Here is a 24,103-nt window from a genome sequence, read left to right on the forward strand (position 1 = left end):
AATAATGCTCTTGAATTTGTTGATTTAGTCACTTGACAAAAATATCATTTTCAACAAATAGATGAAAATATTTTTATCTTTACAGATTATATTCAACCTCTCTAAACATTTTCTTACCATAAAAGTCTATTTCTGAACAAAAAAAAAATATATATATATATTCTAGTAAAATCTTATTTTATATAAAATGTGTGTTCAATTTATTTCAATAACTTCGATTTCTAAATCACATATTAAAATCATAATTAAGAATATACTTCTCATCAAAAGTTACTAAATAAATGTAAATTTTCAAAATCTCATAAAATACAATAAATGATGTACAAAAAACAATTTTCAATGTACAATTTACTTAAAAATAACCAGATAATTATTACAAAAGTTAGCTGAACTACATTTATGCTTAACCAACATAAAAAATTATGCTAAGTAATGATTTATACTGAAAAGGGAAGTATCTAAGAAATTAATCAAACTTCTGGAAGGCACTTATTTGTAAGATTACTTCCTACCTTAAATATCAGTATCAATTTCCTGTACTGATATTTAATTGCTTATATTATATTATATGGCAATTTTTCCTACCTTTTGGCAAGTAATGAATATACTAATTAGTCTAACAAAATATGATTCAGAATCTTTATAATATATGATTTTATAAAAATATATGATAAACTTTTAAGTTTAATGAAATTTCATAACATACTCTTTTGTCAGCCAATTCTTTCTCTTCTTGTAATTTACGACTTTTTGTTACCCAGTTAGCTGCAGAGTCTTCTTCTGAGTCACTTTCAGCAAGTCCTTTAACTTTACTAAATAAAAAGTATTAAAATAATTATATTAGTTATAAATTTTGTTTTATGATTAAATAGAATGCTCTAATATATAAAAAATGGCAAATAAATTAAATATTCATCTTATTTTGAACTGTTTCTTCCCAGTGGCACTAAGAGAGTTATCCTTTTTCATTCTGTATGCCCAGGTCATCAAATCAGACTTTCTCTTCTCATTAAAAAAAACTTAATTTTTTTAATAATAGCATAACTTTATGCTTATTGATAAAAGAATCATCCAAAAAGTGTATTTGACAAGAAATGTACTTTGAATATTTATACACTTTTCAGAATTTATTCATAAGAAATTTTCAAAAAAATATATCTTACTAATCCAATGTATTTACATTATCTGTTTACACTAGAACCAGTTTAACAACTTTGTATTTCCCCCTATCATTAACATTCACTTGTCTGCTCTTTCTACAAAGACTAGATTATTTGACATCATCCCAGTAATGCACTAGTCACTAGTCACTTAGTAGGAGTTTTTTGGTGAAACCAACTTCTGGCAGTAAACCAAACTTGACTTACAGTATTTTTCTTCAATTTCCTCTGACAATTATTCATTTTTATGTATTTATAAAACATTTTTTTATCCTATACTGGTAATATATTTCATTTCTTTCCATTTTTCAAAGTATTGTACAGTATATGAATTTATTTTTACCACTGAATGAGTTGGTAACACTATTTTCAAGTTGCTATTACCACATGAGCTAACTCTCTAAATCAAATCAGTGGTTCTCAAAGTATGGTCTGCAAGCATGTTTTAGATGTCCAGATAATAATGTAATCATTTTTCCAAAATACAATTCTATGCTTTTTAGCCAAAGGAAAGAACATTTTTATGCATTACATATCCCTTACATTAAGTTACAGAATATGGAATAGACAAAATATTACAGCACATATCTAATATGATATTTACAGGACAAGGAAGTGGATGGGACAAAGGTAATATGTGGCTCATCTGCAACTACATTAAAAAAACTGAAGATTTTTTGGATTTACCTTAGTTTTGTTGTAATCACTCTTTTCTCCTTCAAAGTTGTTAATCTGTCTTTCAACTTTTCAGCTTCTTCTTTCTTGGATAAATTTTCTGTTTTAACAAATATTTCTTGTTTTCCACTTTCTGGAGCACTGGCATTAGAACTTTCATCTCCAAGTCCTAAAGAAACATAAGTAACAGATTTAAAACATGCTGAAGTCAAGTTAGGGATACAGGAAGACTGATAAACAAGATTGAAAGCAAAACAAAAATAAATAAATAAATAGTTCTATTCCAAAAATACAATCAAACTTCAAAGATAAAATTCTGCTTTAAGATGCTCTTTCATGATTTATAATTAATAAAAATATGAAAGTCTATGAAACTTGATATTATTATAATAGTAACAACATTTTTGATATTCAAAATTTCAAGGAATATAAACAATATGGAAATTAAAATGCATTGTCTAATTTTCAATAAAATAACAAACTTGTAAATATTGTAAATATAATGAACAATGATTCATAAAATCTGTAAATGACTAACTAAACCAATATTCACTTATGATAAATATTAAAGTCATTGAAAAAGTATTTTTACTCTATTTGTACACATAAGAACATTATGCATACATAACAATTGAAGGCAATATAAACAATTGCTACAAAAATTTACATTAAAATTTAAGTTCAGAAGTTAAAATTCAAAAAATTTTTAATAACAACTTACTGTTTCAAATATTATAACTAAATTTTAAAATAGTGAAATTTCCACAATTACCTGGTATTTGAATTTCTTCATTTATTTCTAGAGGTTTCAATCCTAATTTTGCTCGTAGTTTGCTAAAAAAAATTAAGGAAAAATTTAACATTTTAAGGCTTTCTACGTATTTTTATAATGTTCCTTTTCACATAGATTGATTTTATCAAGTTTTCGTAAGGTTATTATTATAAGAATTCATCTTGATTAAGGAAAATAATAGATAATAATCACATGCATATATATTAACTAATTTGAAAATGTATTAATTATGATTACAATTAGTAAAATTCCAAATTAGCATATAGGTTAGTATGCTATTCACGCCAAGTAACATTAAATAGTAGTTAAAACTCACTGTGTTTAGCGTTATTACTCATTTCTTCGTTCATTCGAGCGCTTTCGACGAATATATATTTCCGTCATCTTCAGGCGAATAAAATGTTTTAATCAAACATGAACGTTCGATAGAAGAACACATAAATTTAAAATTAAATAATTTTCCATACAATTCCGCAACGGTTTGAATTACGTGCGATGTTACAAATATGATGTAATACGGCGCATGCGTGGTACTGCTTCCTGTCAGTGACGTGACATATGATGTAACTCGCCGTTTAATTGCTTGTATAGGGCGATCCATATATTTGGCAGCTCCAGAGTAGGTGTGTTGCACGTTTCAAATGTTGTTATATATAGTGACTCCCATATGATCTGCTCCTGCCCCTGTCTCCGTTACCTAATTTGCGCAGATTGCTCTGCAATGACCGAGACAAGCTTTCCATCCTTGAGAAGTCAGGAATTTATGCGGTTCCGTTAGAAAATCCTGTAACGGGGAATAGCATGAGATATATTGGGGCCACAGCAAGAATGTTGGCTACCCGCCTGACTGAACACCATGATGATATAGCAAAAAGAAGGTGCAGCACTGAGCTCGCAAGAAGAGTGTGCGACATGAATTATAACCCATTATGGGCCCACTCCACCATACTCAGGGCATGCAATGACCAAAGACTATTCTATATATGGGAGTCACTATATATAACAACATTTGAAACATGCAACACACCTACTCTGGAGCTGCCAAATATATGGATCGCCCTATACAAGCGATTAAACAGCGAGTTACATCATATGTCACGTCACTGACAGGAAGCAGTACCACGCATGCGCCGTATTACATCATATTCGTAACATCGCACGTAATTCAAACCGTTGCGGAATTGTATGGAAAATTATTTAATTTTAAATTTATGTGTTCTTCTATCGAACGTTCATGATCGATTAAAACATTTTATTCGCCTGAAGACGACGGAAATATATATTCGTCGAAAGCGCTCAAATGAACGAAAAAACGAGTAATAACGCTAAACACAGTGAGTTTTAACTACTATCCAAATTAGCATTTATGTTATGTTGATTTCTCATAAATTGCAAAAATTAATTGAAAAACTTTTTAAAGTACTTTATGATTTCTTTTTTTTAAGATTTAGCAGAAAAAATTTATTCTTTACAATTTGATAAAAAGTAAAATACTCCAAAAATGTTATGTAACAATACAAAAAGGAAAAACAAAGAGACCTGCAAAAACATGGAAACAACAATTTGACTGAATTTTTTTAGTGTGATAGAATGAGAAATGACCCGAACCATAATTGTGCAGAAAGAAAAGAAATACTTTTTCTTATCAAAATATATAAATTTTAAATATAAATGTTTTAATATTAAGAGATTATTCAATAATTGAATACCAAGAAAAAAAAATAAGCATTGACAAAATATTAATTTATTAACAGCATGCATATGTTATCATCAATTTATATTTATTTCAATCAATATTATAAAAGATGAAAATACCAAAAAAGTTATATTTCTTGATACAGTATACTTTGAGATAACTTTCTTATTTAAATGTTTAAAATCAGAACATACTTTATTTTAATCAATATTAATTAATTAAAATACTAATCAAATAATCATAACAACAATTTAGGAGAATTTTATGTTGATTCCTTAATATCAAATTCCCTTAAATATAAACTTTTAAAATTTCATATATCTAAAAAAGTCAGGATCAAGCATTTAATATTTAATACTTACTTTGTATCACTTATGCCTAATGATAATTTTGCTCCACCCTCTGCAATATTTTCTTCATCTGAAAATATTCAACTTAAATTAAAATATTTCTATTGATAATATCCATATTTTATGGCAACCAAATATATGTATAGTTTCTATATTTTTATAACAATTATTAAAACTATTGAAATTCAATTTACAGTATAAGACCTGATCAAAAAGTATCTGACCTGTGGTCGTACAATGCATACCTATTTGGTTCAAACACTAACAAAACATTAATAACTTCCCTTCAAAATAGGTCCCTTCTGAGTTCATACACTTCTTTCAGCATTGTTTCCACCATTGGAAGCATTTTTCAAAGTCATTTATCGAGATGTCCATCAGGTCACTTTATCACTTGATCACTTCTGCATCCTGAAATCTTTTTCCTTTGAGTGGCATCTTGAGTTTCAAAAAAAACCAAAAGTCAGCCAGAGTCATGTCTGGGGAATAACGAGGCTGCTGAACCTGTGCAATATCCTGTTTTTCAAGGAATGTCTGGATATGATGCATGGGCTGGAGCATTATTGTAATGAATGAACAAGTTGCCAGATTGGTCTCTTGCATCTAACAGCATCTCATAGGTGACAAACAATCAGGTAGTAGTACTTCATCACAGTTTTTTCATGAGAGTTACTCATGATAAACTATACCATGGTGGTTGAAAAAAATGGTAAACATGACCTTCACACTGCTACATAATTGTTGTGTCTTCTTTGGCTGTGGCATGGCACTTTCCACTGGGATAATTTTGCCTTTGTCTCAGAGTCATACCTGTAGACCAGGTCTCATCTCTGGTTATAATCTTCATCTGTGATGTTCTGCCAAGTCATTAATGTGATGATAACAGATTACACATGCAATTATCATAGCTGCCTGACAGTGACTGCAGGATAGGGTGAGCTCGTCAAAATTCCCACACATGCAGTAGGGTCCAAGGTCACATGACAACATAATTCTCTTCCCCAGCTTGAAAATATTTGCAAAGAAAAAGATAAGGTTGGATCCTTTTTGATCAGACCTTGTATATTGTCTTCTCTGTTAATTTAATTAAAATATTATGCTAAGCTAAAAGTCAAACATTATTTATATTATTCATATTATCTATGTGATATAATTAGATGGTATTCACTTCTGAATTTAACAATAAACTTTAAATGAACTTTCAGAGTTTAGTATGTTGTTTAAGTTCTTTTTGTAGTTATTACACAATAGTTGTTGTATTGCGTAGCCAAGAAAATTTAATAAACCAAAAAGCTTTCAAAATTTATGATTTAGAAATTTTCAAGCCAAATTTAATTTTGATTTACAGTGACACCATTTAATAGTATGCTTATTTAACTAATATAGAATTAAAAATTCTTCTGGCATTAATAACTGAAATGTTATTGTCAAATCATCAAAGATTGATAAGCAATACAGTAATTGTCAATGATAACCTTTAAGAAGTCAGCTAAGTAAATTTGATTAATCTTAATGAATTCAGAATGTTTATGTGATAGCAATATTGAAAGCATATATCTTTCTGTTCTATTTCTTGAAAATGTACAATAAAAATATATTTAAAATTTAAAAGCAGCACATAAGTTATTAAAATGTTAAAAAAATTTGTTTTAATAATCAAAATTATAAAGTTTTTGTATAAAAAGTTTTTAGAAAAAAAATGAAACAAAGTATAAAACAAAACAGATGCAAATGAAATCAATTTTACTTAAGTGTTTATGTTTGTTTATTTGAGATAATTTGGAAGTTTAATATTTACTGTAACTTTATATATAATCTTTTATTTAATTTTTTAAACTCTATCTGCCCTGCAACACTAATAAGGCCTCATTCACAGTCACCTAGATACTACAGGCCCAATCATTCAACAAAAACAACAGTATATTTTTCGTCATCTGAATGTGCTAGATTCAATCGCTTGCATAACATGATATCTACTCACTTTTCTATAAAGTTTTGAAGAAAGAAAAGACTTTTTCATAGAAAAAATGTTCAGTTATTTCATTCTACTTTGTAAAATCTATTCAGAGAAATCCAAATCATAAAGGAAATGGCTTTCATGAATTTCCTATAAAATTCAATTAAAGTATATAGATATTGATGGATTATTCATCCATAAAAATTGGCTTCTCAGAGATTATGCTAAAATATATAGTCTACATATTTTGCATGATGACTATAAAACAGATACAAAACATCAAATTTATTAAAACGGAATACAATCCCAACAGTTTTTCTAAATTTTTTGTTACATTTACTAAAAAGAAAAAAAAAGACTGAAAAAACAAATCTAGAAGATTACCACCTAAAATGTACAAATTTACAATGCATCTCATCTGTCAAACAACAAAAAACACGAAACTAAAAATACTATAGTAATAAATTTATTTTTATACACAGTTTTAGTGTAATTACTTTCATAACATGTAAAATTTCTGTTTATAATAAGAATCAACAGAAATGACAAAGTGTGAAGGAACCATTTGTCAAACAACAAAATTATGAACACTATCTATTTTATAAAAAAGATAACATTGCTACTTAAGATATACAGTCAACCCCCTATAACACTGTTGATTTTTCCATTTTATATGAATTCCATGTTGTACGAGTCACTTAGATTTTACAAATACGTGTGCCGGAACAGCTCATGTATTTGTATAATCTAAGTGACTCGTACAACATGGAATTCATATGAAACAAAAAAATCAACAGTGTTATAGGGGGGTCGACTGTATAATAAATAAAATATACAGGGTGATTATAAATTTAAATTATTGAGCACATTTCGGAGAGGAATAAAAAAAAAAATGCAGTAAAGTATTCATGTATATGCTGTTTTATTTAATAGATCATTAAATAAAATATTTTACATTTTAAATAACTTCCATATGAGCTCCATGCATAGCCATGTGTAGTACATAAAATATCCAGGCAGCATTCAATTTCTCACCATGTGTTACAGAACATTTCAACAGTTATTTCTCCATTGACTTCACCAATTCATCTTTTCAATTCTTCAATGTTGCAACCTTTGTTGTATACACCCTGTCTTTGACAAACAGCAAAGAAAGAAATCCAGTGATGTAATGTTGAGGAATCGAGGCAGCCAGGAAATTGGCCTTCTGCAGCCAATCCGACATTCAGGAAATTAGTCCTGTAGGCATTTCCAAACAATTAAACCCTAGTGTAGCGGTGCCTCATCTTACTGGAAGTAAACGTTCAGTTGTCAGTATTCAAACAAACAACATCGCTAAACTCAATATACTTAAAGCTAGACACCAACCAATGCCAAATTCTATTGGGCTAGACACGGCTATAATACTAAATAAATTATGCAACCTCTAGTGCCAAATTGGTTGCATAATTTATTTAGTATTATAGCCATGTCTAGCCCGACAGAATTCGGCATTAGTTGATGTCTAGCTTGTCAGTATTCAATTTGTGGTATCACATACATAACCCTATAACAGATGTAGTGGTATGTAGTGCTAGTTACTATATGCTTGGAAAAAAGGTTCTCTAATTTTCCACCATAGTGCCACCTACATTCAGCCAAGGTTGGCACAAACTCTTACCGCTACGCTATTATCTGAAAAAAAAAGAGGTCACTATGTTTGTGTATTATTTTTTATTTCAATCTGAAATGCACTCAATAATTTACAACCACCCTGTATATTTATGCATTTTTTAAATTATTAATACATTGATTACATATTAAAATTTACATTCAGATAGAAATTTTGAAAACTCTTGTGACACAAACATAATTCAGTTGTTTAATCATGATAATTCAGAAATTATTAATATTTGAATAAATGATATATTCTAACCAAACTTTTTAAGTATCAATGAAACCATAAAGAGCAACAAAATCTGGAGGAAACCAAAAGACATTAAAGCAAATTAATTAACTGATATAAACATACATCAACAAATAAAATAATACGATTTTCATACACCTATATTTTATTTAACACAATTTTATTACTTAGAAAACTGTTAAATGTGATATGTAAAATTATCGTTTATATTAATTATAAACACACACACAATACTGTGTACCACAGATGGTATATTTGTATCTTTCACATCAGCTGCCATGTTCCACTAGTGGCTCATCAGCACTGTAGAATTCATTGTTACTTAGCTCAATTGCATTTTATATTAAGACATGCCTTTGGTATACAGTCACAAATAAAGCTCCTCTACCATTATGTATCATATTTTTAGAACAAGCACTTTTGATGATAAAAATTATATATGAAGTACAGTGTAGCAGATATATTTACATAGAAAAAAAAACAGAAAACAAAATTTATCATTATTTTATAGTATAGTACAACATTTATACTATTGATATACTTTATATTATACTACACTACATGCAAGAACTGAAATCTAGCTTCTTAACAAACAAAAAAATTGCAGTGCTCGTGTGGGTAATCAGAAAGGCAAATATTGCCATACATTATTTTTCGTAATGACATCTAGTCTCTGTGTTACAAGAAGAGTTTATACCCAGGGCTCTGTAAATATGTGACAAGTTTCTGTCGAAATGTATTTCACAGCCTACTACAACGGAAGTGTGTAACTATTTTATTTTCTAAGCAACACTTAGAATCAGTTAATAATTATATATTAAATATTCTACCAGTAGAAAAATGTAAACAAAAAAATGATCTTTAGAAATTTTTAAAAAATGTATTTAATTATTCAAAAAATTTATTACAATCATAAAAATTTTTGATAAAATTAATTACAACGAGCAATTATTTATTGTGACATCATCACAATAAATAATTGCAATTTTTAACCTTATTTTTAATTTATTTAATTTAAAATATATGCTTTCCACCTCAAATTAGTAGTGGTGGCTTGCCCTGTATACCATACCTTTCCTTTAACAATAGAGTTGTGCCAGTCATTTATCTAACACCTTTCAGGGGAAAATTTTTGAATTGAAATAATGTGACTTTCAATTTGCATCAGAAATTCTTATATAGTTAATTGGGTCTTTCTGCCCCTAAGGTTTCCAAATCTGACCTCATCTTTCATCTATCTAACTCCATTCATGAGATTAAGGAAAGACAAACAGATGGACGAAAGTGGGAATTTATAGGTCTATAATTTTTTCAAATTGCAGCCCAAAAAGTTAAAAAAAACTCACTCAAACACCAATACCACTTTAATATTACAAGGTTTAATATAAATTTTTTGACTATTTTAAACAGATGAAAATGACAAAAACAACACCCCAATACTGGTTAATATTAATCTATCACAAAACCAATGAACCAGCATAAAAAACTACTCACTTTGAAAAATGAACATTTTCATCATTTTTAAAAGGACATTCTTATGCTGGTGTTCTAAAATTCGAATTACAGGTTTTTGGAATAATGCATCATCCTAGGAGTTTACAGGAAACCCACATATATCCCCAGTTTCATACGGTCACATTCTCATAATCCCTATTCTTTTAGGTTGTCTGCATTTAACTCCTTGGTCTGAAGAGCATACATACACACAACGGATTCGAGGCAAAGACAATGGACATTTGACATCATTGTAAAACAAGAAGTCATTCGTGGTTACAATAAAAAAATCTTCAAAGGGCTTATCAAGCAATCACACTATGTACAGGCATAACTCTTCTAGCTCCCAACCTGCTCTGGATACTTAAAAGGTGGTAACATATATTGCATCATTAGCTCATATATACAGAGAGATAGCCCTCAACTACAACACCAATGTAGTGCTCAAAAGGAGCCAATCCATATTTAATCTAATTAAAAATGCCAAACATCTGCTGACATGGCAATATTTCCAAGGTATATTCCATCCTCTCACAGACAAGAGATCCAAGGTATATTCCATCCCTCTTACAGACAAGAGATCCAATGAAGAATTAGAATACTTAAGAGCCACATGTCAACAAATTACCACCTGTATAAAGGAACATTGAGCCAACATAGCAAAAGACCTATTAACCACTGCCCTGTCAACATATGCCAGGAATGTGAAGGTCCATTTCAATCAGGCCAAAATCATATGTAGTACAGCAAAAAGAATACGTATCTGGAGTTAATCTTGGAGATCTATAGGGTGGCCCAAAAGTCAAAATCCATCAACTATAAAGAAAATAGCACAATTCAAACCCATGGAAAATATATATAAATTCAACAGAGGCACATTCCATGCAAGTTGCTATGTACAAATATTCCACTAATCAGTGTCTGTAAACTATACTCCAATCATCGACTATGTAAAGTTTATGATCCATTCCAAAAATGTGCAATTTGAATTTTAGAACACCAACCAGAGAATCAAATGTTTTCATTCATTTTCAATAGAACATTTTCATCCTATTGAAAATGAATGAAAGCATTTGCTTCTCAAAGTGAGTAATCCTTTTATGCTGGTTCATTGGTTTTGTGACAAATGAAAATGTTTGTATTTATAAACCTTGTTATAATATTAAATTGGTTTTGGGTTTGAGTGAGATTTTTATTAAAGGTAATGAGTTTTGGAGTGGAGACTACAAAAATTATTTTTTTTTATAAAAAGTACTTTCTTATCAATTCTTCAAATTTTTCTTTGAAATTAAGCTGAAAACAAAATTTGTATGCATATTCAATGACATTCATTTTTTCATAATATACTTGGGGAAGGTTTACCTTATGAGCTTCATCCACTTGTTCATGTATTTATCAGCTGTAATCATTTCTTTTTGAACATTGTATTTGTTTATAACATGTTCAATTTATAAATTTTTGAACAAAAACTTTATTGTTTTATTATTGATAAATTGACAATTTGTCAATAATAAGAGAATCTGTAGACAGACAGCCCAACCCCTAAGTTTGCTTTGCTCCCATCACTCAAACCCCCATCAAGGCAATCATGTGCTTACTTTGCTTGTCTGTGGGGCACTCCCTTTAGCCTGACCCTCTTCATTTTGATCCCTTTGCTTAATGACAATTGATTGTATAATTTTTCTTCTTCCTTTCCTATAAATCAGGTGTTGCTGTCATTAATGACAGTGCTCTAAATGATGACCCAAAAGACTGTCACTGTGTTTTGTTTATGTAGATTAAATTAAAAGTTACTATATAAAAAAATTAAATTTTTAAAGATTTCAATAAATGCAAGCAAATGAAAATATCAGATTTTATTTAAAAAATTAGAGAAAAATTAAGATGTTGCTGATATTTCAGATTAAATTTAACAGTAAAGTTCAGAAGATGATATTTTACCAAAAAGAAAACATCCTCATTTAACAGTGAAGAAAAATTAATATTAACATGCAATATTTTTGATTGTCAATGTTATTTAATTATTGATTGCTTTAATAAACATATTTCTCTTAATTACAAAAAAAAAAGAAAAAAACAGTATACTTTTGCTAACTTTTGGAACCTAACACTATGTTTTGTACTAGTTCTTTGTTTCATACATCACAGATTCACATAACATGTCACTTTTCAGAGCCTAACTATCATGTTATGTGAGGGATATCTATACACTAATTTACTACTTTGTAATAAAAAATTTAATAATTTAAAAAAATTATAGTTATTATGACTGTTTGTTTATTTTGCTCCTAGAAAATTGAGTGATCATCAAAAACTGGAAAAAAGATTGTAACAGAATAAATTTTGTGATAAATTTTCAGCAAAGTGTAAATTTCTATTGTAATTATAAATTTAGACTAGGAGTACCTAATGGGATCAATACTGGCCTCTTAGGTGTTGATGAAAGCTTGAGAAGGCAGTTGATAAAACTTTGCAAATATAAAAAATTTTACCTGTTTTTTTCACTGTCAAATAAATTTAAGAATATGTTTTTGAAAAATTATGTAGAAAGACTGTCATATTTGTGTGTGTGTGTATGTAATATAGGGAAAATTGTTCCATGTGCCAATAGTTCCACCAACAAACAATTTAAATTTTACAGTGCATCTCATCAAGAGACTTCCTGAATTTATTGCTACATGGTATCCATGTACCAAATCTGTAGTAAGAACTTTTGAAATTCAGCAAGATGGGGTCAACACATGTTTTATAGATGGATAGTGATCTTCAAAGTTAAAAATGTGTGTATACAGTGGTGATATTCAGTGGGTTCGCACAGGTTCGGCCGAACCCGTTGTTAACATTTTCAAAGTTTTCCGAACCTTGTTAAACACATGTAACATTTCTCAACGGTTTGATTCTTTTAAAAATATTAAAATATACGTATTATACTCTGTAACACTACTAAACTAGAGCCTTCCGATGCACCATTTGAGCGGAAAAAAAATTGTTAAGGAAAAATTTTCTGTTAGCGAACCCTTTGTTAAATATTTCGAATGTCATCACTGTGTGTATATATATATATACACATACACACACATTTTATATATTCTTTTAACTAAAGTAACTTCTAAAAACAACAATATATTTGACTAATTTTCAAATAAATCACACAGATAAAAAGTAATAGAAGTAATAGTTCCATATATTATTGTAAAAGAGTAATAACAGAATTATGAAGTTTTCCCTATTAAATACAAAAAAGCATTTATTTTTTAGTGAAAAAGTTTCAAAGTTTCAAAACAAAATTATTGCAATAAAGACAAAGGTTTTGCAGGATTCAACAGAATAGAGTTAACTCTATTTCAGCAAACCACACAAATCTGTTAGTCAACTGTCGAAATAATAGGCAAAGTGATGCATTTCTCTGCATGACTTTCTATGCAAATAGCTGATGTTCCCATAAACATCAGCTATTTGCATAGAATAATTAAAACAAATGAAAAATCACAATGGCTACAACATTCAACAGTTGTAACCGAGCAAATTGGTAGCCGTTACATAGAAACCTGGATTAGCCAAACAACAAGTGACGTTATGTTGTAACAAAAAGCCTCATTGGTCAGTTTCGGGTAGCAATAGGCATCGTAAATGCAAGATGCTACTAAATGTGATATCAAACTGCCAAACATGTTACAAAAGAACACTACTATAGAGAGCATTCAGCAGAAAAATACTCAACAGCTCCAAAACTGCTGAGTCTGCCAAACGCAGCCAATGTGGCAGTGTAAAACCAAAAGCGGCAAAATTTTTTGAATTTCCAACAAATCACTACCTTAGTATCTAGCGGCCACTCTTCTTTTCGCGTCTATCGAGCACTTACGACATCCCTATTGAGAACGATGACAAATACAATCGGACACGACTCAGTTAACTAGGTCGGTCGGTCGAATTTGGGGTTTTTCGGCACCAGGTTAGACCAAAGAGTGCCAGATCTAGCCAGTTATGTCTCTGTTTACCCCCTTGGTTACTTATCTGTGAAAATTTCCTAGGATCTAATCTGGCCTCTAACCTGGATCCTTCAGAATGGTAATCTGATGCTTTACCACTTTGTTCATATGCCATGTACATAAATGTTATGTAAGTATATTTATATACAGTATTAAGATTCTAGCTTTGAATGAGAGGATAGAGATGGCCATCCCCTCATTCAGATCCAAAATCTATAGAAGTAAGTGTTTTAAATTGAGAGATACCTTCGTCATTAGTTGGTTCCTGCTTAATTTTTATTTCTTCTTTCTTCTCTGCAACATCTTCCTCGTCGTAATAATGTCTACTTCTTTTGTGTCGTCGTTCTCTTTCTCTAGATCGAGATCTAGAACGTCTTCTATGTTTTTTCCTGTCTCTATCCTTATGTTTTTTAGAAGAACCCATTTTTTATTATGCAACTAACAAAATTTTATAAGGACTCATAAAATAGCGTATATAAATCTAAACGCAGCGTTGCCAGATACGAACGTTTGACGAATTGGTTTTCGAAAAAATTCGCCCCAAAAAAAATAATTTTAATATTTTCTCTTTAATTTAATCGAAATTACGATAAAACAATTGAAAAATATAAAATTTAAAATAAATAAATTTTTTTTTTAATTAATAGAAAATTCAAAGTAATATTGTCGGATTTGATACATTGGTATAGCGGCGGAAGGCCTAAACGGTTCTTGCCGCTTTGAGGAATACGAATTCGAGTTCCGAGAAATCCGAGAAAATGAAACGTAAAACTTTGGTTGTTTTTTTTTTAAATTTATTTATTTACTGATTTATAAATTTTGATATTACATTAAAGTGTTAATAAAATTGCTCTACAGTATTTAAAAATTGATTTTACGATCGAATACAGTATTAAAAACAGGCAAAACCGAGAGTCGGGTTTCTAGGATTTCTCATTTCCCGGTCTTTTGCTTGTTCCGGGATTTTGAGAAAAAAAGTGAACAGTTTCCCGAAATCCCGGGATAGAATTAATTATTTTTAAGATATATAAAATATCTTGAAATCAAATGATATACAGTAATTATTATTCATTTTTTAAAGTAATTTAATACATTCTGCAACCTCCAAAATCATATTAATTAATAATGCTGTGTAAGATATATATTAAAAATTACCTTTGAATTACGTAGAAATTTTCACAAATAGAAAAAAAATATTAAAGTTTGCTAGAAACCGCATACAACAACAACAAATGCTTTGAATTGAGTTGAAAATTAAAAAAAATGAACTTAGATCAAACTTCTAACTTAAAAGGTAATTTTGGTCTTTTAAATAAAACATAATACAAAATATTATTGTAATTTTTTTATAATAAGGTTTTAAAAAATAAAGATGGTCGATACTCCGATCACTCAATCTGTTTCTTATTTTACTAAAGAAAAGTCCTGCTACCGAAAATGCCCTTTCCGATTCAATTAATGTGAGTGGAATCGTGTTTAATGAATATAAGAGAAGACAGATGTTATGTGTTTTTTCACTTGTAGTCTGAAAGATTTCGAGTTCGTTTTCCAGATTGTAGTACTTCTTTCGCTCTGTAGTATTCTTGATTTGTCTACCGCGGCTGCTTTAATACAAACATCAAGCTTATATATTAGCCCGATAATTCGGCAGTTCGTTTGGCTTTAATAATCAGGTTTATGAAAAAAACCTACATACTTGCAAACTTCGTACTCGTTTGTATCCTTGCCCAATTTTTGCACAACCCGGCGTTACGCAATTATTGAAGCTACCGAGCATGGTTAAAAATTATTCCAGATATTACAGGTAAGGAATTTTGAGAGTCCTGCCACAAATCAGCTACATATTGATTATTGATCACTTGTGACATGCAATAAAAAGCAAAAATTAAAAAAATAATAATAATAAGTAAGTTTAAAATTAATGAATACAGATGTATTCTGACAGTTTATGAATTAATTTTAAATGTTTTTTTTTTTCACAGTTCATTTCTAAATATTAATTTTATATATTTAAATTATATTGCAATAATGATTATTTTCAATAAAAAATACAGATATTAGTTTATAATCATATTGTATTTAGAAATAAATATTATTAGGTTTGAATCCTTTTTTCTTTAAAATCTTTTGATACAATATCTGTTGTTATTATCTGATAAATTAATTTAATTCAACATTAAAAGAATTACACATGTGTTTCAATTTTACATTCTATTTTAATTTCTTATAAATCAAATGTAATAATTTACTTACATTACTGAAGATTACTTAATCATAATTCTGTCCGGAAACCTCAATAAAAAAAAAGAAGTGAAAATTGAAGGAAAAAATTCTGCTAAAAAATGTCGATCTACAATAGAAAAAGCAGCAATATATTGTAACAATTCTTTACGTATTGTTAAAATATATTTCTAACAACAAGAAAGTCGGCCGTCTTCAGCCCGTGTTCGTATCTTCTCTCTTCGCCCTACGCGGGCTTTATTTTCACGGGGAAGTCGGCCGTCTTCGCCCGTGTTCGTATNTTACTAAAGAAAAGTCCTGCTACCGAAAATGCCCTTTCCGATTCAATTAATGTGAGTGGAATCGTGTTTAATGAATATAAGAGAAGACAGATGTTATGTGTTTTTTCACTTGTAGTCTGAAAGATTTCGAGTTCGTTTTCCAGATTGTAGTACTTCTTTCGCTCTGTAGTATTCTTGATTTGTCTACCGCGGCTGCTTTAATACAAACATCAAGCTTATATATTAGCCCGATAATTCGGCAGTTCGTTTGGCTTTAATAATCAGGTTTATGAAAAAAACCTACATACTTGCAAACTTCGTACTCGTTTGTATCCTTGCCCAATTTTTGCACAACCCGGCGTTACGCAATTATTGAAGCTACCGAGCATGGTTAAAAATTATTCCAGATATTACAGGTAAGGAATTTTGAGAGTCCTGCCACAAATCAGCTACATATTGATTATTGATCACTTGTGACATGCAATAAAAAGCAAAAATTAAAAAAATAATAATAATAAGTAAGTTTAAAATTAATGAATACAGATGTATTCTGACAGTTTATGAATTAATTTTAAATGTTTTTTTTTTTCACAGTTCATTTCTAAATATTAATTTTATATATTTAAATTATATTGCAATAATGATTATTTTCAATAAAAAATACAGATATTAGTTTATAATCATATTGTATTTAGAAATAAATATTATTAGGTTTGAATCCTTTTTTTCTTTAAAATCTTTTGATACAATATCTGTTGTTATTATCTGATAAATTAATTTAATTCAACATTAAAAGAATTACACATGTGTTTCAATTTTACATTCTATTTTAATTTCTTATAAATCAAATGTAATAATTTACTTACATTACTGAAGATTACTTAATCATAATTCTGTCCGGAAACCTCAATAAAAAAAAAGAAGTGAAAATTGAAGGAAAAAATTCTGCTAAAAAATGTCGATCTACAATAGAAAAAGCAGCAATATATTGTAACAATTCTTTACGTATTGTTAAAATATATTTCTAACAACAAGAAAGTCGGCCGTCTTCAGCCCGTGTTCGTATCTTCTCTCTTCGCCCTACGCGGGCTTTATTTTCACGGGGAAGTCGGCCGTCTTCGCCCGTGTTCGTATCTTCTCTCTTCGCCCTACGCGGGCTTTATTTTCACGGGGAAGTCGGCCGTCTTCGCCCGTGTTCGTATCTTCTCTCTTCGCCCTACGCGGGCTTTATTTTCACGGGGAAGTCGGCCGTCTTCGCCCGTGTTCGTATCTTCTCTCTTCGCCCTACGCGGGCTTTATTTTCACGGGGAAGTCGGCCGTCTTCGCCCGTGTTCGTATCTTCTCTCTTCGCCCTACGCGGGCTTTATTTTCACGGGGAAGTCGGCCGTCTTCGCCCGTGTTCGTATCTTCTCTCTTCGCCCTACGCGGGCTTTATTTTCACGGGGAAGTCGGCCGTCTTCGCCCGTGTTCGTATCTTCTCTCTTCGCCCTACGCGGGCTTTATTTTCACGGGGAAGTCGGCCGTCTTCGCCCGTGTTCGTATCTTCTCTCTTCGCCCTACGCGGGCTTTATTTTCACGGGGAAGTCGGCCGTCTTCGCCCGTGTTCGTATCTTCTCTCTTCGCCCTACGCGGGCTTTATTTTCACGGGGAAGTCGGCCGTCTTCGCCCGTGTTCGTATCTTCTCTCTTCGCCCTACGCGGGCTTTATTTTCACGGGGAAGTCGGCCGTCTTCGCCCGTGTTCGTATCTTCTCTCTTCGCCCTACGCGGGCTTTATTTTCACGGGGAAGTCGGCCGTCTTCGCCCGTGTTCGTATCTTCTCTCTTCGCCCTACGCGGGCTTTATTTTCACGGGGAAGTCGGCCGTCTTCGCCCGTGTTCGTATCTTCTGTCTTCCCCCTAAGCGGGCTTTATTTTCTTCCCTGAAGGCTTTTCGCTAGGCAGATCGCCCAGGTGTTGTATTGCTATAACTTAACTAAACAAACATGACTGATGATAATGGTAGTGGGAAATAAGTCGAAGTGTTATGGCGAGGTTTAAATCTACTGTAAGAGAAAACTCTATCCATAAAGTATTCTTTTATGCTATATTGTGTTTCCTTATGGGAACAAAATTCCCTTAAGAAAACGCACGAAAATATTCGAATAATTTACATAACATTTATTATATAATCGCGATGGGTTGATAATGATAATAATAATAATTATAAGCGCAGAGCCCAAACGGTTAGGAGTTGAAAGTTGAAATTTGGTACACAGTTAAGGTACTTCATGAGAACATACACTAAGAGGGGATTTTTCGAAATTCCCACTGCGGGGGAGACAGAGGGAGTTAAGGATTACCCCAAAGAACTCGGCTTCTACTGTACTGTTTTAATATTAAAAGTGCTCAGCAAATAATACAATAGACTTGCAAAATTCTATCAATTTCTTTGGTGACAGAAATAAAGAAATTGATAGAATTTTGCAAGTAGCCCAGACCCTAGTTTACAAGAAAAGCACTATTATGGGATTACTCAAGCCGTATGAAAGGAACAAAGAAAGAAAAGTCTTAAATAACGACTCCAATAGACGCTTGAAGTTCACTTAAAACTCGGACTAAAATTATTAGAAAAATTATGACAATTTATTTTCTGTTAATTTTAATTGTTCCTCTGTTTTTCTTGTATAATTTAAAAAAGTTTTTTGTTCTAAATTTTGATTTAAATGTTTGTATTCTATGCATGGAACGTATCTGTTTCATTTTCGTTTTTTGACCTGAAGACAGCCTTGGGCTTGTAAATCGGGCTTGTAAATTAAGGTGTTTTGTTTCTATGTACTATTTTAGATGTGTTTTTTTTTGCATTTATGGGGGAAATCGAACATATTTTTAGACCCTTCTAAAAATTTTCTAATTAGACCTAATTCTTGCACTCGGTGAAAACGGGTAAGATCTGCTATAATCTAATATTTAATTTTTGCTATTGTTACTTTTTGTTCGAGCAATGCCGGGCTCATCTGTTAGTATTAAATAAAGTGACTTACACGCTATACGAATTCGTTTAAAATGGCTTCCTTCCATAGCAATTTGTTGTTAGTTGGCTAATGTCGACTTCCAAATATTCCATTTCAGTTTTATTTCCTTTACTAAAATACGGTGTTTCTGTCTTTCCCTTTTCCCTCTATTATTCTGCAATTTCTCAGCTTTTTCTTCCGTTATTTCTTCTAAAACTAGAAAAAATTTCGGTATTTTTCTTGGAAACTGCCGGCGATGGCGACGAAAATGGCGTCAGTATTCCGCCCAGCAACAATTGACGTTTGCATTGTCTATTCGGTAACAATCGCCGCTAAAGCTGGAATCTAATTGTTGTCGTCGATGACGTCTTCTGTCTCGTAAATTTCGTGAAATTTCGTAAAAAATTTACTCGAATAACAAGGAAAGTATTGATAACAAGGAAAATAAAAGTTTTAGGGGTTTAGGATAGACTTTATAGTTTATCGAGTTTAAGCCCATATCTTATTAATATTAGGCGAATCATTGCAGGATGGGGTGAGAAATGAGTTATGGTTTATGTTATTCGTAATTGATATTGTGTTAATGAGATAGAAAGTAATTAAAGTTGAGCCATAAGAAGTTAGGAACTGATTTACAGAGAGGGAAATTAAAAAGTCGATAGAAGATTTAGTTTATGGAATTCAGATTTGGGCTGTTAGAGAGAGAAAAGAGAAAGAATTAGATTAGTTTAAAACAGAAATTTCAACTATTTAAGTTCATATTTACAGCAGAAAATGGGTTGAGAAGTAAAATAAATGTACTATGGCAAAAACTCAAATATGGTATTATTAGACAGTGAATGCGATGATATGGAGTCGTAAAAGACACATTATATGGTATTTTAGCAGTGCCTTCCCTTGTATTTACTAAAATATAAATACATATTACGCGATTATTTTCATATTTTAACGTACTTTAAATTAGTTAAAATTAATATTTTATTATAACCGCATTATGTATCTTTATTACAAATTTATATACTACATGTGAAAAAATGATAAAATTGCTATTGTATATTCGAATATCAGTGGCGGAATGGAAGCGCTGTATTGTCGAATACGGGACAACTTCCATGGAGAAAATACAGTACAGTATCTGAATGGTTTAAAGTAGCCCACCTCAGGCGATTTAGCTGGTGGATGCTACACATCAAAATGTCGTATAACGCTTCCAATGATTCTATCCAGGACCGGTTCTGGGCTGTTAGCCGCCTCCTTGCTAGATATTTGGCTGCCCTTCCCCATTACGTGAATAAAAAATTAACTGTTACTTTGGCAGTATCATTTACGATTAAATTTAATGGATGAGAGAGATGCAAGAGGTACAGAAAAAGCTCTAGAATTTATTTTCCTTAAATTTACGATTTATATATCCGTTGTCGTAAAAATTTGTTTTTCCACTTTTTTCCCGAGACTACAAATATTCAAGTACGAATTAACCGGTTTCGACTTATTTCGTACTTAAGAAATAGTTAAATAATTAAGAGATTAGGGAATTAGGGATATAAATAAAACCTTTCTGAAAATACTGGAATTTTAATTAAACAAAAGCTTAACCGAACCAATTTCTAGCCGAGTACAGTGGGGACTGATTTCTTCGTAATATTAGATGTAATAAACACAAAAATTTTTCCACTTCGACGAGAGTGACCGAAAAGTTGTAAATTTTGGAAACTTCCGTGGACAACACCTGATCCTAAAACGAATTAGTTAGAAAACGAACGACGGACAATCTATTAAGTTTAACATATTTAGATTTTTACAGCTATGGCGAGAAACGTTTAAAATGTATAATAACCCTGTCGCGTCCTTTGAGATACACTAGTGATGCGACAAAAGATGCATTTGACATTGATCAGTATTGGCACCCTCGGGATTTGGCAGCCCGCGCGCATGCACCTACCAGGACCGTCTCCAATTCCATCCATTAGTCACTCCTACGGAGCTATTTGACTAATTGTTTTAAGATTTAAAAAGTAAAAAATATTTTATATTTTTATGTACGTTTCTTTACAAAGCTATATTTAATTATAATTTTCTTTAAAATTATATTCATACAAATAAAGAATATTTTGTACCAGGTATGTATATCCACCACACATTTTATTTCACCAAGTTTTTATAATTTTTAATTTTAGCCCTTATATCGTGGCTAGCGATTCGGAATGTAATTGTGATATTAAAAATACATTTAGAGAAGTCTACTGTTTTTACTGGCTTATCGAACAAACGAATACGAATGGATCCTAGACCATCACTGACGCGCGATTAACTGATTACCCCTGGAAGTCGGCTTCTTACTGAAACACAGCTTCCCTATCATCAAATGTCACGGCACACCACTGTGCTCCTATCAATGCTGATCGCGAGTAAATTCAAAATCTAAGCCAACGCTTGAAAGCCTACTAGTGTGTTGAGATAGGTTTAAAAAAATCCATAATAATAATAATTGTATATACAGTATTTATTTTAATTTTATTCGAATCGAGCGTTTGTTCAAAGTTATATTTCTGCGCCGCCATAAAATACAAGTTGCAAATTAATTAAATTAAAATGAAATTTTTCTTATCTACTATATAAAGCTGAAAATGGGCATTTTCTGTCACGGTATGCCATAAATGGCCACTATGGGCGCCCCTAGCTATTATTTAAATTAACAATATAAATTATTTTATATTTTTACAGTATATTATTATTTTTATTTGTAATTTAGTATACCCCGATGCTTGCAACGGGCCTTTCGACTTGTTTAGTATATAAATATAATATATACGTATGTGTATATAAAAATTTAAATATAAATATTTAAATTAATAACGTTGGTGCTAATCTCTATTTCAGTTGAGATGCAATTTGAAAAAAATTGTAGACCTATAAATTTCCACTGTCGTCCGTCCTTCCTTTAATCTCGAGAACTGAGTTCGATACGTGAAAATCAAAACCAAATATAGAAAGCTTAGGACAGAATGTCCCGATTAATTATACGATTCAAAAAGTTCTCCCCCAAAGAGTTAAATAATGACAGGCAGAAGTCTGTTGGTTATTATATTTACAGTACTGCATACCTACAGGAACCAGCACTGACTCATTCAAAGTGTGACTTTCTCGGTCTCTCATCCACCTTTCCTGTTATATGAATAACCTTTGGCTCGAGTTTCGCTAGATTTGTTGAGATCCGGCAGCCTGCCAGTCCTGTTTGAGATAATTGGCTATTAAGATCCTAAAACGCGTCGTGAACAAAATGGTCTACAACTCTACATCGAATATCAATATCTCACCGAAATATATTATGTAAGAGATATGGTACTGTACATTATAACAAAGCATTTCGACAACCATAATGGAATGAAGAAAGGAAACTTATCTAAACACAGATGCAGGAATTATAAAATGCCATTGATTTTGTACATGCATGCACAGATTTTATTACGACTACATTATTATTACAAAAATTATAGTAATTTCTCAATGCCTACTTACTTTACACCCAGCCAACATAATGACAAAATGTAAATTCACATTTGTCCACTTAAATATACAATAAATGACATTGCACGTAATCAGGTTAATTTGTTTTGTGTTGGAGGTATTGTAAAGTTTATCAGTTAAAATGTTTAGTGTTTCTGTTCGTCTGAGGAGGGCCTAAGTTTGTGTAAAGAAATGCTGAAAGATCATATTAAATAAAAAGATTTTTGATCCCATTGTTAATCTAGGCATGATAAGAGACTCGGGTTTGTTCCAAAGGAGAAAATTTGTTTCTGTAGTTCCTATTCCATAAAAACTAAGTATTCTTCAAATTTAACTCTTAAACCAAAAGATTATTATAATTAATTTAATAGTTTGTTCTGTATCTTACTTAAAAATTAACAAGATTAATTGAGATAAAAATCTCCACTTTCTTCTTAAATTTAAGAAATTACTTCTGTATATAGCATATACAGTTTTCAATTCATTTTAAATCATCAATTTGCCATATAATAATTTTTTCTGCTTAATATCAGTTTAAATATATTTACATAAATAAATAAAACTTTGATGTAAGGTATATTTTTTTTTATTAAAAAGAAATAGTAAATAGTTATTTACAATACTTTTTTTTTTTATAAAGACTTAAATCCAATTTATTTCTCTTTGTCGTTGATATATCAATCACTATCACTTGCACTACCAAAGATCTCTTCTTCGTCTCTCCTCTTCTGATCTTCCTCCTCCTCTTCCTCCTCTTCTTCCTCCTCCTCCTCCTCTTCGGCCTCACTTTCGCTTTCACTTGATGATGACATTGATGAAGATGACTCGCTACTACTACTACTAGCTGATTTAGAGTTTTTATCTTTATCTGCATTTTCTTTTTCTTCATCCTCTTCGTTTTCTTGGCTCTCTCTCTCTTCGGCGTCTTCGTCTACATCCATTTTCTCTTCTTCGTCTTCATCTTTTTCTTCTTGTTTGTCCTCTTCTTGTCTGTCTTCTTTATCACTTTCACCTTCAGACACTTCTGTGATAGAGAGAATATATTTTGTTATAATTTCCAGTAAAATTTTATAGCTAAATAATTT

At 30.9% G+C, this 24,103-nt stretch overlaps 2 protein-coding genes across 2 annotated transcripts in view; both read right to left on the reverse strand.

Annotated features, from left to right (window-relative positions):
• Positions 1-479: 479 nt before the first annotated feature.
• On the reverse strand, positions 480-14,532 carry LOC111635786 (U4/U6.U5 tri-snRNP-associated protein 1-like). Its single transcript, XM_023380857.1, has 5 exons — positions 14,267-14,532; positions 4,687-4,744; positions 2,608-2,669; positions 1,848-2,004; positions 480-812 (listed from the first exon to the last, which is right to left on the reverse strand). Exons 1-5 carry the CDS (start codon positions 14,442-14,444, stop codon positions 656-658), a joined length of 612 nt encoding a protein of 203 aa, XP_023236625.1. The 5' UTR covers positions 14,445-14,532; the 3' UTR covers positions 480-655.
• Positions 14,533-23,611: 9,079 nt separating this feature from the next.
• LOC111635782 (RNA polymerase II-associated factor 1 homolog) overlaps positions 23,612-24,103 on the reverse strand; it is a 29,705-nt gene continuing 29,213 nt past the window's right edge. Inside the window, exon 13 of the mRNA XM_023380852.1 lies at positions 23,612-24,042. Coding sequence (XP_023236620.1) covers positions 23,696-24,042 — 347 coding nt within the window. The 3' untranslated portion in view covers positions 23,612-23,695. The remainder of the gene's footprint in view (positions 24,043-24,103) is intronic.

Source organism: Centruroides sculpturatus, unplaced genomic scaffold, assembly GCF_000671375.1.
Source record: "Centruroides sculpturatus isolate CEXI.00-Female unplaced genomic scaffold, Cexi_2.0 scaffold1007, whole genome shotgun sequence".
Lineage (NCBI taxonomy): Eukaryota > Metazoa > Arthropoda > Arachnida > Scorpiones > Buthidae > Centruroides > Centruroides sculpturatus.